Source organism: Diaporthe batatas, assembly GCF_019321695.1.
Source record: "Diaporthe batatas strain CRI 302-4 chromosome Unknown Contig00003, whole genome shotgun sequence".
In the NCBI taxonomy this organism is placed as follows: Eukaryota; Fungi; Ascomycota; class Sordariomycetes; order Diaporthales; family Diaporthaceae; genus Diaporthe; species Diaporthe batatas.
Window position 1 is genome coordinate 1,599,340 of NW_025408550.1, and position 16,791 is coordinate 1,616,130.

The 16,791-nt window shown below is 56.3% G+C and overlaps 2 protein-coding genes across 2 annotated transcripts; one reads left to right on the forward strand and one right to left on the reverse strand.

Annotated features, from left to right (window-relative positions):
- The first annotated feature begins 12,120 nt into the window (after positions 1 to 12,120).
- On the forward strand, positions 12,121 to 14,005 carry KVR01_003756 (uncharacterized protein). Its single transcript, XM_044786544.1, has 2 exons — positions 12,121 to 12,566; positions 13,031 to 14,005. Exons 1-2 carry the CDS (start codon positions 12,403 to 12,405, stop codon positions 13,563 to 13,565), a joined length of 699 nt encoding a protein of 232 aa, XP_044648771.1. The 5' UTR covers positions 12,121 to 12,402; the 3' UTR covers positions 13,566 to 14,005.
- Positions 14,006 to 14,438: 433 nt separating this feature from the next.
- KVR01_003905 (uncharacterized protein) lies at positions 14,439 to 16,721 on the reverse strand (the record flags this gene model as incomplete). Its single annotated transcript, XM_044781883.1, has 2 exons — positions 14,439 to 16,153; positions 16,367 to 16,721. 2 exons carry the CDS (start codon positions 16,719 to 16,721, stop codon positions 14,439 to 14,441), a joined length of 2,070 nt encoding a protein of 689 aa, XP_044648920.1.
- Positions 16,722 to 16,791: the final 70 nt, after the last annotated feature.

Consider the following 16,791-nt stretch of genomic DNA (forward strand, 5'->3'; position numbering starts at 1 on the left):
TCTGCCACACTGGGATTCCGCGACATACGGATATGAACGGATGCCCACAAGCAGGCAGTCCGGGACCCAGGACCAAGAAAAGCACGTACAGCTTCTCTGTACGTGCAGTACTGCGCATGTTGTCGCAGCGAGATGGCCACACAGCATCCTTCCCCTACCCAGTGGGCGGCATGAGGCTCATCTCTCGATCCTTCCCGGTAATAAAACCCTGTGTTCGTTGCCGCCGGGTTGTAGAAACCATCGCCCCGTCGAGGTGATGAGTCTGACAGGTGAGGTGGGCCCTGGCCTTACGAGTTAAAAGTGGACCTTGTTAGATGACCACTGCACTGAGACCAGGCTCAGACTTGGACAGGGGAGGGAGCAAGGTGAGCGAACGAAGCTGACCTGAGCCCGTACCCATTCGCATCTCGGTCAAGTCCTTGTCGGGTCCTCAGTCGCAAAGCGGTGAGCTAATGCGATGGTTAATGCGCCATGCGAGTGTGGCCAAGCGGAATCTTGCCCATCGTAGACGGAGCTTATTGAAGAAACGGACAAAAAGGCTATCGGGTGTATCGTTCCAATGGTCCGGTATGCTTCATCAGATGGGACTGAAGGGGGTCGTCGGAACACGGGGCATCGACATCATCGGGACGACCGCCTCAGCCCTGTCCACGTTTTGCATGCCGAACTTTAACCAGGGGCCCGGCTGGCTTCACCGAGCCTAGCAACCCGATGCCAGAATAGTCTCGATCAGTGTGCTCTTCCCGGTCCGGGATGGCCAAGGTGCAGATTGGAGCACATTGTGGTATCCTCTGTAAGATCCTCCGTGACCGGTGGAGACGATGGCCAGGTAGGGAGCAGCCATCATGCATATCGGATAGACAAATCGAGCCGATCTGATCCTTTTGCACAAGCACGACGATAACGCGGCAGGTACTCGTGTATCTTAGCTGCATACTGCCGCCCACGTCTGCAGTGCGATCTGGCGTCGTTTGCACCTGATGCCGAGCCGTCCTCCGTGCTCGCCGTAGTGCGCGGTGAGCCGCGAGGCCAGGTTGTACACCCAGGGAGGGTGAAGGGGTTGGTTCGCTACAGCATCCCCTGGGTCTTGCTCACGTCAGCCGGGCAGCGCTCTCGTCGAATCGCGTGCCGTGCCGTGCGCAGTTCGTGGCGTGATACCCCAGGCCTGCTACTCTCCATTATGAAGATCACTGGTTATCAGTGTGATTCCACGGGCGCACGACGCAGCAGTAGACAGCCGTTCCGACGAGAGTTTGAGGTGGTACGATGACGCCGAGTTGATGGAAATTGTATCCGAAGAGCTGCACCTGACCGGCGACCGCAGGTGCGCCCAGTGCTGTGAAAAGTTGCGCCGGCGGGCGCAAACCTGGCTGGTAAGCTCAGCTCAGAACCTAGAATGGCTCTTTGACGGGTCTTGCTCAATCAAGCTCAGCCGTGGGACTCGTGGGCCCGGCATTGTCTCAAAGCAGGATGGTTGTGCCCTCGGCTGGGGGGTCCGGCCGTTTGTGGCTTTGGACAGGCCCATGCGGGTCGCGGCCGGCGGCCATGGGGAGGCCCTTCGCCGCCCGTCGTCACCACACGTGTATGTAGTAGATCAAACGTATGTACTGTACAGCCGTTATATGCCAGTTATCACAGAGTCGCATCTGTATTCCGGCTTACTTAGCCGGCTGCGACAGCGTTGAACCATCGCGAGGTGGCCAATAGAGGCTTGGCAGCCCCTACACTACAACGGGCGAAACAGGATCCGCCGAGGCGGTCACAACCTCGTCCGACAGCTCCGTAGTTGATCTATCAAGGCCCGTGGTACATAAAAACCGGGTCGGAGAATCTTGTCAGCCTCGGAAACCTTGACCGAGGCGGATAGCACACGTATGCGGTGGCTGGTCGGGCAGCCGCCTGGTGTCCCCCTTCAGAATCTGGCCTGTTGCGCAGCTGCCTCCGTGGCCATGGCCCGGCAGGGAGCTCCGAGTCTGAGCGCCCACGAGCCAAATTGCAAGGGCGTACATGCACCACGCGGGACTCAGCACAGCCACGGCGGTAGGACGAGAAGGTGAGGCTGCGGCCATGCCGGCGACGATGAGAATCGACGTCAGATATTGATGAGCCGCATCGTGCCCGCAGCGGCTTGATTGGCGTCATCCAGACTCCCCAATTTACGAAGTGGGCTTGCTGCGCGCCCCGTCACGACGATGAGGGCACTGAATTCTGGGGAATCGGAGAAGCCGTTGGGCCCAGGAGGCTGTCAACTTCAACAAAGGCCACAGTGCTTGTGAGCACGGCAGGGGACCAGGTGAGCAGACCCGCCCGGAGAAGCCCCGGGGGCGAGAGAGCAGCGCAGGCCAGGCCAGGACACAGCGAAGCGAGAGGCATCCTGGGAGTCCTGGGCTCCTGGGACAGGGTGTGGGCTGGTGGGCTTGTGGGCTGGTGGGCTGGTGGGCAGTCTGGCAGGGCAGCTCACGTGTGTGGGCTCTGTGGAGCTGTTGTCGAGGTGGAGCGGCCCCAGGCTGGAAACAAAATGGAAGCAATGGAAGCTGTGGAACGCGTCGAAGGATTCTTTGGGGGCTGGTCCCTGCACGCCTGCACGCAGCCATATGGCTCGGGCGGAGATGAGGACTCGTGTCTCAATCTTTTTTTGATCTCTCTCCCAGAGTTAGATTTCAGGGTGGAGGAGGTGGCCCTCTGCGCGAGCAGACCCGTTGTGAGCATGACAGCAACGGCCGTCCAGCCCGTTGCGGACCACGTCTCGCCCGAGAAGAGGGTTGCTGCTTGCTCGATTGGCTGCCTTGGCTGCCTTGGTTGCCTTGGTTGCCTTGGATGCGTGTCCCGTCTCGGGCATTGGGGCCACTCTGGATGAGGTTCGCCGGACGACAGCGCCTGGGATGGAGTCGGGATTGATGAGCGGTCAGACAGCCTCAGTTTTCTTTCTCGGGGCGCCGGGAGTGAAAATGAAGCATCACGGGCCGGATGATGTCAGTCAGGCTGCGGCCAGCCAGGTGGAGGGGAGCTCGTTGTTGGCAGACAGGCTGACAGGTTGGGAGGACGAAAAGGAGGACCCCCAACAAGGAGCCGGCGTCACAGGAGGGCTCACAAATGGCGGTGTTGGAAAGGCAATTCAGAATCAATCAATCAGGGCTCGAAACTTGTCCCTGGGCCATGGGGAGACCCCTGCCGCCACTCGAGACAAGCGCCCTCCCCGTGCAGCGCCTTCCATGCTCGCTGGTTGGCTCAGGGAAGGTCTTTGTCAGGCGACTGCCGGAGCCCGGAAGAGAAGCCGAAGGAGCAACGGCGCTTGCGGTGGGAGTGGGATGGGAAGGTACTTGGCAGGTACCGCCTTCCTCTGGCCCTCCGGTCACCGTCTAGTCCACACCTAGCCTGGCCAGCCCGCACCTGGTCACCTTGATTGAACCTTTGCATCCTTGTGAACCTTGTCGCACCCTGCAAGGGAAAAGGGCCCCATAAGGTTTGCCTGTGGTTCCCCGAGCTGATTTCCAGGGCCCAACGTTATGCCCACGGCGGCTGGGCGGCCAGGGCGATAAGGCTGGCTTTTGGTTTCGTGGGTAGGTAATTTTCCTCCTCCTCGTGTTATTTGCGGGACGGCCACCCGGCCTGGCAACCTGGCAACCTGGCAACCTGGCTCGATCGATGCAATGCGATGCGATGCGATGCGTTCGATGGCTGCCCTGTCATGTACTTTTACCACGTGTAGCTGTGTATGAATGAAGGTACGTACCGCACCACACCGTACCGTGCCACACCGTCCCTGACCACACCGTACCAACAGCCATACGCCGCCACCTCAACGTCGACAGAAAGACAAATTACGATTTGCTCGTTGCATCCGGGGGCCTGCCACACTTCCACGCTTCCACGCTTCCACGGCCGCCAGAAGTCACCGCCAGTGCCCAATCTGCGGCGGGACACGGCCGACCCAGCCTTGCCTTCGTTATCCCTGGACAGGTACCCCTCCTCGGTTATGTCGACCGGCCGCATCATGTCATGTGGTGGTGCCTGGGCGGCTGGGTTGCTTGATGCCAGATCAACTCGCAGCCTAGCGAAAAGCTTGCTTCTGCCGCACACGCAGCACAAGCACGGCGTCCGGTCGCCGCATGCGATGCATCGTACGACTGACCAGAAAAGCTCCAAAGTTTCGCTGTAGGAGCGAGCCAGACAACCAGAGTGCGTGCGGCCAAGAACCAGGCCGGAGGGGCGGAACAGACCCATCTCTAGCTTTTTGCGGCCACGATGGCGACCGTGGAAACTCAAGCCACGCGCCTCTTTCGAAGTCTAATTCCGAGACGTTGGCCGGTCCGAGTCTGTGAGATCTGAGGCCCGAGGTGCCACTGATGGAGCGAGTTTCAAGTATGGGGAACCAGGCTGAGAGTCTAGATGGAGAAACGTATCATGTACCATGTAGGCGCGTCTATGACTTGCAGCTGGAGGCTGAGGGCCGAGGCCCCCGGACAGGGAGAGCTCCCAGCCTGCCTGCCAGCCTGCCTGCCAGCTTGTCAGCCAGCCTGCCAGCCCTGATGTTATTATTATCGTTGTTGGCTGCGTGCGTGGGCGGCCAATTGGCCAATGGCTGAGCTTCTTCTCCCCACCGCCCTGCCGCCCCACGACTATGATGTTTGTTTGCATGTGCTGTTATGCGGTATTCTGACAGTCCATGACTGTACGCACGTATACCTATCTATCAGGTGTATGAGCAAGTAAATGCTGTAAATATACGTGAATCGGGCCCGAGGTTTGGTCCCCGTGTCCCCCCCCCTCAAACTGCACATGTGCACTCACTGCACGCGCGTACAATAACGATAATATCCTCTGCAATATTACATTATATCCATTGTTAGTAGGGCAATGAAGGGACGGCAGTTGTCGTAGTGGAGCCTGGCGTGGGTCGACTTTTTGCCAGCCTCTTCCAGTAGTGACGACTTGGCCGTTGAAGGTTTCCAGCCGAGAAAGCACGAGAGGCCCTGGGGGCCCTGCCCAGTCCAGCCCAGGGCATGGGCATGGGCAGCTGTGGCTGTGGTGGCCGCGTGGGCGGGTGAGTGCTACCGTACCCTTTGCGACCTACCTGCCTACTACCTGCTTTGGCCTACACCCTAGGAGATGGCCGGGGATATGCAGGTAACGGGATCTCCACACGGCAGACAGCAGCCGTTGGCCACGTTTTCGTCAGGGAAAGAGCCGAATGGCCGGGACGTCTGGGAGGTTCCCCGCCCACGCTAGGTCTGGCAGCTGCAGCTGCAGCCCGCCCTACGGAAGTCGCCTGTCGCCTGCCCACTGTTGCATCGTGCAAGGTACGGCAGTCTGGGGGAGGGCGAGGGGGAGGGCTTGCCCGAGTACCCGAGTACCTGAGTACCTGGGTACCTGAACCGCCAGTCCCCCAACGCCTGGGGAGCCTGGGCAGGGCAAAAGGTGGCGTTCGAAGTGCCCTGAACCAACCGTACCTAACCTAAACCCCTTCCCTACTTCCCTAAAAGGGGGTGGGTCCCCTTCGCGCTCGTGCTCGTGCTCTTGCCCAGGAGCGCCCGTGCTTTTCCTTTGCCTCCCAGCCCTCCCGGGCTCCAGTGCCTCTTGCCATTTGCAGCCAGCAGGGCCCGCTGGGCTGCTGGACCAGCCTTCAGGCCCACCCAATCGGACCAAGGAGCCTGTCAATATCTCGGTGAGGGGGCCAGTTGGGGGGCTCGGATCACCCTTCCTTGGTCCCGTCTCCTGTTTCAAGTCGCACTCGCGGTATCTGCTGCACGCCTTTTTCTTTTTTGCCTTTGCCCGTATCGTATCGCCGTCGTATCATGTCACGCTTGTCTGCCCCCAGAGGAGGAGAGAACCCTTCTCGCCCTATACTCATCTTGCCCTGCAGGGCCGACCTGCAGATGCTGTTAAGATGACGGTTCCATGACAGACACTCAGCAACGGCAAGCAGCAAGCAGCAAGCAGCAAGCTGTCAATGAGTAAAATCAATCGCAGGAGCAGGCCACGCAGCACAAACAACACGCCAGCTTGGCCACCAACCCCTTTCCCTTTTCTCCAGAAGTCCCGCGGGGAGCTGGAATGCGAACAGGGATCCAGAGGGCGTGGCCAAATTAGATTTGTGCCTCAAAAAGTTTCAACGTCACGGCGGTTCCTGGTGCTGGTGCTTGCGCTGGTGCTGGACCGCTGCTGGTGGCCTCCGTTACCTGTCACCTCATGCCCAATGCAACCATGTCTCCATGGGAGGTCCCAGCTGCTTGCTTTCCTAGTGCGCCGGTCCGTACGCAGCAGCCCACACGCGGACGGTCTTGGGTGCTCCATCCGTAGCGTGCGGTGGATTGATGAACGCGATCTACAGTGCACCAAATCACCTGCATGAGGGCGCCACAGAGAGCCCATACTAGTGTATCTCCGAGCTGTCAGGCAATAGGGCTCTGTCGGATTCCGGGCTCTGGCAATCAGGAGGACCCCCGGGGCGGGCGAGGCCCTCACCTCTGTATCACATCATACATGTCTGCCAGGTACCCGCCCTTCCGCCACAAAAAAGACCGGGTCCACGCCCCATGGTCGCATCCAGACTGCCACATTCAGGCACAGTTCGAAGCGAAGGCCATTTCCTGACCCATCTGGGCCTGGTCCGCCTGTGGGGCCAAAGAATGTTCTGCAGCAAACTGACATGGGAAGATGGGCCCCCCCCTTGGGGAAGCGGAGCGGAGAGGGCTGAAAGGGTAGGGGAGAGCACTCAGAGTTCCGGGTGTACTGTACGGAGTACGGGGCACTGGCGGGAGGTCCAGTACTCCGTACGTGTGAGTCGCCCGCCAAACCGCCTGGCTACGCACCACCGGGGATGGCAGCCGGCTCGAGCTTGTCACACGACAAGTCCTGTTAGTGAGTGCGGAGTAGAGTGCTGCGGGCATCATCAAGGCTTGCACGGCTGTGGCACAAGGTTTTTTGCACGACACGAACACCAAAAATAATTCACTGCACCGAGGCCCGCGCTTGCATTGCAATACAATACGCTTCGGCAAGCCGTACCATCAGGACTGCCGGTATCGGGGAGCCGTTCCGATGTCCAGGATGGGGTTTCACCATACAACCTGGCCCAGTCCTACCCAGCAAGTGTGATCTTGGATGCCCAGCCAAGTCAGTCAAGCCAGTTCGACAGGCTGCTACGCTGCGGTTTCCGAAGTGGGCAGACCCAAGAGCCGAATCCCACCTCAGGAACGTGGCATCCCAAGCCTCTTATCATCACTCATTTATCTCTCATCTATTATATGGCCTTCTAGTGTATACACGCGACAGTAGAGTGCGCGTGTGCGTGTGCACGCCTTCACACACCTCACACTGCCCAGGTGCCCCAACCTGCTCAGGTGCCGGTATCTGCGCCAAGCCACAGACCTACAGCTCATCAGGCTTTTGCCAGTGGGGTGCAATACATAACGGCTAAATAGGACCTGTAAATAAAACACCCAGGAAGGCATGCAGTGAGTGGTGGTGCAGATCCATCTGTCACCGCCATCCACTGCGTTGATGCTTCTGGAAGCCACGACCTTCTACTTCGAGAAAAGACGACCGTGGCTCCCGAACTGCAACTTCGCCCCAGCAGAAGGAGGAGGAGGAAGGACAAGAACAATAATCACAAGCAGAGAGCAGAAGCAGACACAAACGAAGCAAGCAAGCGGCGGCAGCAGCAGCAGCATTAGCATCAACACCATCTCGCGGAAATGCAGATTGGATGTGGGATGGCAAACACATTCGCATACAAGCGGATGCAACCGATGCAGCACTTGTTCCGGTCAAGTACCCTTCGTGCCTTCCCGTGAACTCGCATGCATATCTGGTCCACCGTCTCGAGAAAACCAGATACCGTTCTGACCGGTCCCAGGGCAAGGCACGCATCGCCAATCATCACATCGACGTCCACACCATCAGAAAAGAGGAAAAAGCAACCAGCATCGTCCAGAGCAACAGCGCGGCACAGAGCAGCATACTTCTTTCTTGTCAAGGCCTCCCGCGGACCTTGCCATCCTCCGCTCGACCACGGGGGCACATGCTGTCGTACGAGGGTGGACATTCTTCACCACACCACCAGAACCACCCAGTGCCAGAATTGTGCATCCATCCATCATGGCCCATCCGGCCGGTCAATATGGAGCTGGCCTGCCGGTTAACGTACCCGGAGGGGGTCCCTGATCGGCCTGCACCGCCTGCACCGCCTGCATCATCATGGGCCGCATTCAGGCAACTTTCTGTTGAGCCGGAGCGCAAATCTTACCAATAATTACCTGTCATGGCGAATCTTGTCCTACGACCCCCAAGGTCGGGCCTTAATGTCGTGACCACGCCACGCATCTCGCGGCTATCTGAATATCTCCTTCTTAATGCCGCCCGGCGCTTTGGAAATGACAAGTTCGGATCGCCACAGCCTCATTCCGAAAAACGACATGTCATTTATGTCATTCTGCGTTACGGCCGTAAAAACCATTGTTGTTCTCGATCGCACCCGCTGTTGTTCCCCCCAACCCCAGCCGCCTGCATCATGATCTTCCTCAAGAAAGCTCATGTCCACACCTCAGCATGCGGCTTGCCTCGTCCAACTGCGTGTGAGCCTTGGTGATGCTCTGTCGGAGGGCCCCGTCGAATCGTTGCAGCTAACCATGGTTAATCTTGTTCGGCACAGCCAGTAAATTATGGGACGCTTCGGGGAGACAGCCGCCCAGATATTGCACATCTTGAGATACAGGTCGCACCGTGGGCCACTGCAACTGCCTTGAGACGCTGTTTTTCTGTGAGCTAAGATTACGAGTCTCCAGGTAACGTCACCAAAGCCAAGGGAGCTCGTACAATCTGCTGTCATCGTCTTGGCGTGGCGTTCCAGGTCACAGAATGCGGTCACGAGGCCCTCTGCCTTCCTGTACACGGCCGTCATCCGCAAATTGTCTCAGTCAACGGGTGAACCATCACTGATCAGAATGCCCTGGCCTCTCGATTTCAACCCAGCAGTAGACTATGAGTCGCACCAAATCGACTCCACGCTTGTATCACGGTCAGATTACCAACGCTGCTCCCCCAGCTCTTGCAATAACTACCCCCGAATCAAGATACCCTACACTCGTACTACGCTAGGATACCGCGCAGGAGAGGTTCAGGTCCCAGGGCTAGCGCTCCTACGGTCGCCGGCGTCCGGAGACTTCGGACTAGCTGTGGAGCTTTTACGCAGGACGATCTCGTGGCAGTCCATCAGAATCACCCCTGCTTCACAGTTCTCGTGGCCGTTAGCTTCAACAGCGTCCAGCCGAAGGCCCAGACTGGTCTCAGTTCGAGTCCTGTCCTCGCAATTTCAGAGAAGGTGATCGAGTAAACGAGCTATTCAGACTGCTGGATTCTGATCTTGATTCTGGATTCGGTGGAGGCCGCAAATGCTGGGGAAGATGCACCGTGACGAAGCCAGCTGTACACAACAGGCCATGGGACTTGTGGACCCCCGGTTTTGTATGGGTGACCTCTTGACCCGCCAGTATTTGCCTGCGGACTGCAAATCCGGGGATCAGGAAGAGCCGAGCTCTGTCAATGAGTTGCATCCCACCCCCAATCCTCCTGCTAATCATTTCAATTGGGAAAGTGCCGTCTCGCTGTTATACCAGGCGCCCAGGCTACCAGGCCATTGATCAAAACCACCAGTGTGTCCTGTGTGCCAACGGTGACATCGCCTCCTCAAGGGCCACATACCTCGGTACAGGCTGTTGGACGATCCCTTGGGTATGCAATACTACACTCTACAGCAACGAACTTTCGGACCCTGGGGCCGTGAGTGAGACCAGACCGGTGCATATACACAGTTGATCCGCTCGAACCCGCTCTTTTGACGACCTTCCGGAGGTCTGAATCGCTGCATGATATCATGTCCACATCCACGATCCTCGCCAATCATCTGATGGTGCTAGGTAGGACAACATCTTATTTGTTGTCCGGAATGGCAACCCGCGAAGCCTGGATACTCGATACGACATAAAAGGTCACGGTAGGACAAGACGGCGATCACGTTGGGCGAGTTTCGGTCATTACGCCCAAGACCTGTGGTCTTCCACACTCACTTCACGATGGAAACGCCGGATGAGCGCAATGAGTCCACCTCACCCATCGCCCGAAGACATACTGCCGTCGCATATTTGAAGTCAATGTCACAGAAAGGGCTCTCGGCAATCCGCAGATTGGCATTCCAGACTCTCTCATAGTTTCCGGGCACATATACTCGAAGCTGCTTGGGAGACGATCGGGGCGTTCTGAGCCTTGCTTGCTCGCCACAATCGTATGCCTCAGATGATGGCGACACAAGAAGTTGGTCACCGCTGATAAATACCGCGCCTCTACGTCAAGTACCTCTGTGAGACCGCTGTGCCGCTGTACATGCTTGTTAAGATTCTCGTGCCAAAACTGTACCGGGGAGTCTTTGGAAGTACTCGACCAAACTGCTACGGGCCTTCAACCCGAGTCCCCTGCCCACCCCTCAAACATGTCTCGCCATGCTTCACGGTTTTAAGAGTGCCAACTTACTGTTGAAAGGCAACTCTATCTCACCGGCTTCGACGTATCATGACAAGGCATAAGGCTACCCGCACGGGGCAACGTCGTACTGGCTGGCCAGCTCGGTCAGCCGCCCCCAGAACGCCACAACACCTAAAATTGCCTATGGCGAGGTGCTCCCTCCGGACAGCCTTCGCCAGAAATGCCCGAGATGGTAATCGGAGAATGCTACCCTCATAACGGCTCCAACGCAATAGTAAAACACACCGACTATCCAGCATATGCCAGGGCTATCACTTCACTGCCACCCGTAACCCCTGCTGCTCTACTACTGCGGGTGATGATGGAGTCGGTCCATTGCGCCAGGTCGCATCAGCACTTGTGGACCCTTCGGAAGGCAGATCGACGCCCCCAGCAAGCCGCTGCCAAGTGGCTTCGGGTTAACGATTCCTTCAGCCCTGTTGTGGAGCTCATAAGGTATCATTTAACATCCGGGGCTGTCTTCTACCGCCTGTGTCACCCAATCCATCGCATCGGACGCCAAAAGTCTGGATGTTCTGACCCACTTGGCATTGCATACGGTCACTTCCTATTGGAAATCGGCAAGGCTGTCTGTCCCCAAGCATTGGGTACTTCGAACAAGAAGCCCAGTACAAGCTGTGGCAGAGCACCGGCTTGTACGGGACTTCTTCAAAGACAGCCATCAGGGATGGAGCTCGACTGGCCGATGCGATGTAGTGTAGCCGTACGTGTACGGCGGATCGGCGGCTGGGTTGGTTCCGACGAATAAGAACATCATCTCCGATATACCGCCCACTTCCTAGCCTTCGTCTAGGCACGCCTGGAAAGTTTATTTGTTTTCAAGGACCAGCTCACCAGAAGCTAGCAGCCTCACCGCCGTGTCGAGCTCTCATGCAGCAGCTCATGCAGCAGCAGCAGCAACCCGGCGTTGTCAAAGGGCCACACATCTTGCGCTAGTCGACGGAGGCTGAGAAGACAAAGATCCATGGATGCGAGGCCAACCTGGTACCAAACCAGTACAAATGGCCAGAATGTGACGCCGTGGCAGTGCATTGCATATGCACTTCACGAGACCGCAAGATATCTGGTCTACTGCTTGAAGACGCTCACCGAGTTGACGAGTGCTAATCTTTGACTGGCTCACAGGTCGTGCATGGGAGCAACGTCCCATCCAACTCCGCCTCTTAATGGAGCCGCAGGGCCGGTACCGATGTACAACTCGAGCTCCCTTCCCGGGAACCGGTGCGCGTGAGAAAATAGGCTACGGATATTTGTATGACCTCCTCTCCGAGTCCGAGACAACAACCGAGTGTCCTAGTATGGCAAGAGAAGATGCATATTGTAGACAATTACATTCAAAATTACATTTCATTCAATTTCTCTAGCTCTGGATACTGAGTACTCGGTCTTCCGCAGGCTATATAGTATTAGAATACCTAGGGTAGATACATAGATAGAACCCACCATCTCGCACAATGCTTGGCATTGGGCCGTACCTCACCTCCGCTGCTCGGCGCCAGTGCACGCGTGAGAAAATAACCCCGCTGACGTCGATAAAAGGCATTGCTCATGCATGGACTCGCAGCCTCACTCGCGTCCAAACTTTTCTAACCCACACGATACTATCCACCCCACGCACTGCAACCCAAACAACGCTGAAGAAAAATAGTGTTGCCGACGCCAACCGGTGCCACAGCAGCACTCCCATTTTACGCGGATAAGACCCTTTGCAGAGCGAAAGGCCGCAGATCCTGGTCCAGTCACCCGGACGCGAGGGTACACCGAGCCCAACAGCAACCGCACCAAGCCAACCCCGGAACCAACACACGCATATACCTACCCACTTATACGCGCGCGCACATACATACACACACCTGAAACAAGATGGCCAAGAAGGGCGGCGGCGCTGGCGAGAACAGCAAGAAGGCTGCTGGGCAGGCCAGGAAGGCCGAGGCCGCGGCCAGCAAGAAGGCTGCTGAAGACTCGAAGAAGGCCGCGGTAGACGACGCCGAGTGGGCAAAGGGGTCCAAGAAGGCGAGCGCGAAAAAGTGAGTGATCTGCCCTGTTGCTTTCCGTCCGAAAGCACGAGCAACCTGTCCCTTTCCGTCCAAACCCGGTGGTCGGCCCGTCCCTCCCTCCCTCTTCTCTCCCCTGTTGATTCTATCATCCCGCCCCAAAAGAGAAGGCGAGGGCCTGTCGGTTGGCTGTCGCCGTCTCACACCAGAATGGGACATGTCACATACCTATCCAACCACATTACCACACCTTCGGGTCGCGGTCTTACATGCCTGCCTGCCTGGCCTCACCTCACCTTGCCCGCCTCGCCTCACATCCCGCTCCCCCCACACCTGCGCACGCCACACCCAGACTTCTTTTCTCCCGACCCGGCCATGAGGGACCCAATCCGACCTGCATGGGCCATCCCGTGACCGTGCACACCACCTCCGTGCTGGTGCCCGATGTTGCAGTTTCCTCGATGATTGCTGACTGTGTCTGTCTTGGGTGGTTGCAGGGAGGAGGACGCGGCCAAGAAGGCGGAGGCCGCGCGGAAGAAGGCCGAGCGTGATGCGCTGCTCGCCGAGGAGGAGAAGAACACTCCGGGGAGATCGGCGCCTAAGAATGCCAAGTCGGCTCAGAAGAAGACCAGGGTTGGTGGTATCGATGCCGCCCTGGGAGGTCTAGACGGACTCGGAGATGGCAAGTTGGCGACGCTTAATGCGTCTGGTCTTGATAATGCCCTGGATGCGCTCGATATTACGAGTTCGGATAACAGGGTTAAGATCGATCGTCGTCCGGAAAGACGAGCGAGAATTGCCAAAGACGCCTGGGTGAACGCGCAAATGGAGAAACTGTCAGATGAAGGTTTCTTCAAGATCAAGGGCAATAAACGCACCGCGTGGCTGGAGAAATTGCGTGAACAGTTCGACAATTCACCTGATAATCCATTGAACCAGGCCCACGGCACATATAATATGACACCGGACGAGATGGCGGAACTCAGAGCTCAGGAGACGGAAAAGATTGAGAACAGACTCGCTGAGAAATGAGGGGGCCGCAGGCTTTAACCAGACCAAGATTGGATCAGAGTTCAGCCCAGTGTGCGGCGTCTGCGGCCACAGGGGGTCTGCTCAAGCCACGGGTCGCCGAGCGATGGGGGGTAAAATTGGTCTTGAGTCCCACTTGTGCGGGTCTTGGTACGATCAAGAAGCGCGATATATTCATACGTGGTTGTTTATGGAGAGCTGAAGGAAGACGTTCCTATTTCTCGAATGGGGAGATTTCCGAGAGGTCGTCATCGGCGGCCGGGAAGCCGGCATGGCGCAGACAGTGATATAGTATCAAACATCTCCCTGGATTAGACAGTCCTGTCCTTTTCGAGAAGTCCTATTGTAGAAAGACAGGACACAATGACCAATCCAAGAACACCTCCCTTGTGAAATTTCGAGATCCTGCTGCTGGATGAATTTACTTTACTCGAGTGAGCTTTGCTTAGGCGTCAACAACTCTGCAGCATCTATGGACCAGCCAGGCAGCGCTGACTGCCCAAGCTCCTCAGAATGAGCCTGCAATGGAGTTGAACTCTTACACGGTATCCTCCGACAGGACAAGCTCTACCAGCGGGATAGACTGCTGTATGTCAACATCTCATAGCATAACATCTGACGAGGTAACCTCCTACTACCCTAGAGTACGCACGGGACAAGCTCCTGGAAGAAAGCAAATATTCCATGGAGGAATATCGTATGGATTGACAAGACAGAAGGCAAGTTAGCACAGGGGCTTCATATTGCACTTTCACATTATTTTCATGGCCTCTTCACTTTACAGTAATATTAGTATAATTCCTCTATAACGTCTGTTTTGGCCGCCCTGTGGTCTCCCGTCTTGAGCTTACTTTGCGTCCGATTAGACGTCTCCTATCAAATAATAATAAAGTCCCAGATGTCCATGTCTTCAGGATACCACAAATGATCGCTCTCCTCGCCCCAATCAATCCAGTCTTCGGGCTTGCTCATGGACAGATAGTGGAGTGGATCACCTTTCTCGGACTCGAACATACCAACTCGTTGGAACTTGCGTTTTCCAGCACATGTGCTGCAGAAAGACATCTCCCTTTCCCCGTCGTCAACCCAGGGCGTCAAGACGAGTCCCATAAGGTGCGGTATTTTGCCCACAAGGTCTTCTCGCAATGGAAGGCAAAAGAACCGTTCGCCCTCAAACTCCTCCACGTCAGGAACGAACGAGCCGAAGTATCGATAAGACTCGCGGAGTACAGGCTTGCGCCTAACTGGGATAAGATGCCCGCTTATATGTAGACAAGCGTGCCTCAGCGCCCCTGTTGGATCCTTACTCCCTGCCGCAAGCTCAATGCCAACATCCAGGACCTCGGCGTAATCACCATACCACTGGTATCTCGTGCGCGGCATCCTCATAGTCGGGGCATCCAAAGACGCCCAGCTCCATGACGGCGCTCGGTACACTTCTGACCGGACCGCCGGTATAAAGTCGTCTTTGCCTCTGGACTCTGGAGTAGCCATCCATAAGAGACCGTTGATGAAATCTCGTCGCCACAGGCCAGCTAGGTACTCATCGTCGATGGCCTTCGCGAAATCCTTGACCACTCCGGAAATAGCGACGAGCTTGTCGCTCGGGTTAGTGAGCGCACATCTGGCGTACGACTCTACTACGTCGTTCCACACCATGTATGGGTCTTCGTGCTGTACGTTTTCCCAGGGAATATCGTCATCAGCCACGCGGTAGGCGTAGGTACCATGGGCATTGGCCAGCTCAACAGCTCTTACAAAAGCTTTAATTGGGACTGTGTCGACCGCCGTAGGATCTTTCAGCTCACTTATGAACTGGGTCGGCACCCCGTTTGGGAGTAGTTCGCACGCGTGTTGTTCTCGGCATTCCCAGAAGAGTTGGCCCTCGCAAAAGTATAGGCTTCTTGGAGCCAGCATGCGTTCTTGGACAACCCATGCCCGTTGGCTGAGTGGTGCTTCCTTGACGTGGCTTTCCCATATGTCTGACTTAACCAACAAGCACGTCATCACTCCGTCTTCCTCTGTGTTGATCGTGATCGTGCTCCCCATCATTTCTGGGTCGCGACGCCTGAAAAGGCCGCCATGAGCATCTGAGGACGCCATTGCACCAATGGTGAGGAACGCATTCCTGTAAACCTGGTTCATTGTGGGCGCTTCACGGCGCCAGTCTTGCTCTGAACCCTGGATGATGCATAAAGAGTCGATCCAAATATATCGGAAACCAAGCTGGCGAGCCACAGCTATCGCCTCTTGAAAGTTGGATGCCAGAGACGAGACAGGTACGCCCTTCTTGAATTTTTTCCTGTTCTTATTTCTCATTACCAAGAAGGGCTTTCGACCCCAACAGTGGCTGAGAGCCACATAAGAAATTCCCTTTCTCCGGGGAAGTCGGGACGAGTTTACGACGCGGATGCGTCCCTTGTCGTACCTGAGAAGATCGACCAGCCGTGTCGGCAACCATGAGCCTTCCTGAGGGACACGACAATTGCCATGCTTGCTGCAGCAATCTTCAATCCACTTTGATACTGTAGACCAGCAGGACGGGTGGTTTGTTCGAGCGGCTAGTACTGGCACTTCTCTAACCGGGTAAACTATTGGACAAAGTCAGCCACTACACAATATATATATCTCCCACGTCACAACCTCCTACCTCCTGCCACCTGCCACCTGATGTCCTCCTTCTCATCCCTCTACTTCCTAGCCCCCTACTTCCTAACCTCCTACTTCCTAACCTCTTACTTCTTACTACCCAACAGCCCATGGTGGTAATTTATCCTTACGTATGTACTGGAAAATCCACTTACTATGAGGGTTTAAAATAGCGAATCTTCCGGCATCAGCCATGTGCTTCCCACCAACTTCATTATAATCTTCACAATCAAACAGATCGTCACCGTGCTTGAAGTCGATTGTTGCTAGGATACGCCCCTGTCTCTCGCCGTAGCTAGTCCTGAGACTAACATCATAGTCTATTCCGTCAAAGGTGGGCCGCATAGTAGTTTCTTTCTGCTCTTCGGTCAAGCTGCTCCATACATGAGAGCATATATAGCACTTGCTCTCAACTGATTGGCGAAAGGTCCTGTAGTCATGATGAAAGAGAGTGTCGTCGACTAACACCTTCGACGAAAGGGACTGCTCGCACAGCGCACAAAGACCCATGGCCCTCGAGCTTTTGTGCCTGAAAAATGTAGTGTTCAAAATACAGAGAAAGAACGAAAATTCATACCAA

Coding starts and splice junctions, on each gene's coding strand:
- KVR01_003756 (XM_044786544.1), top strand. CDS start 12,403: ATGGCCAAGAAGGGCGGCGGCGCTGGCGAGAACAGCAAGAAGGCTGCT. Junction 12,567..13,030: donor AAGAAGGCGAGCGCGAAAAA/GTGAGTGATCTG, acceptor GGGTGGTTGCAG/GGAGGAGGACGCGGCCAAGA.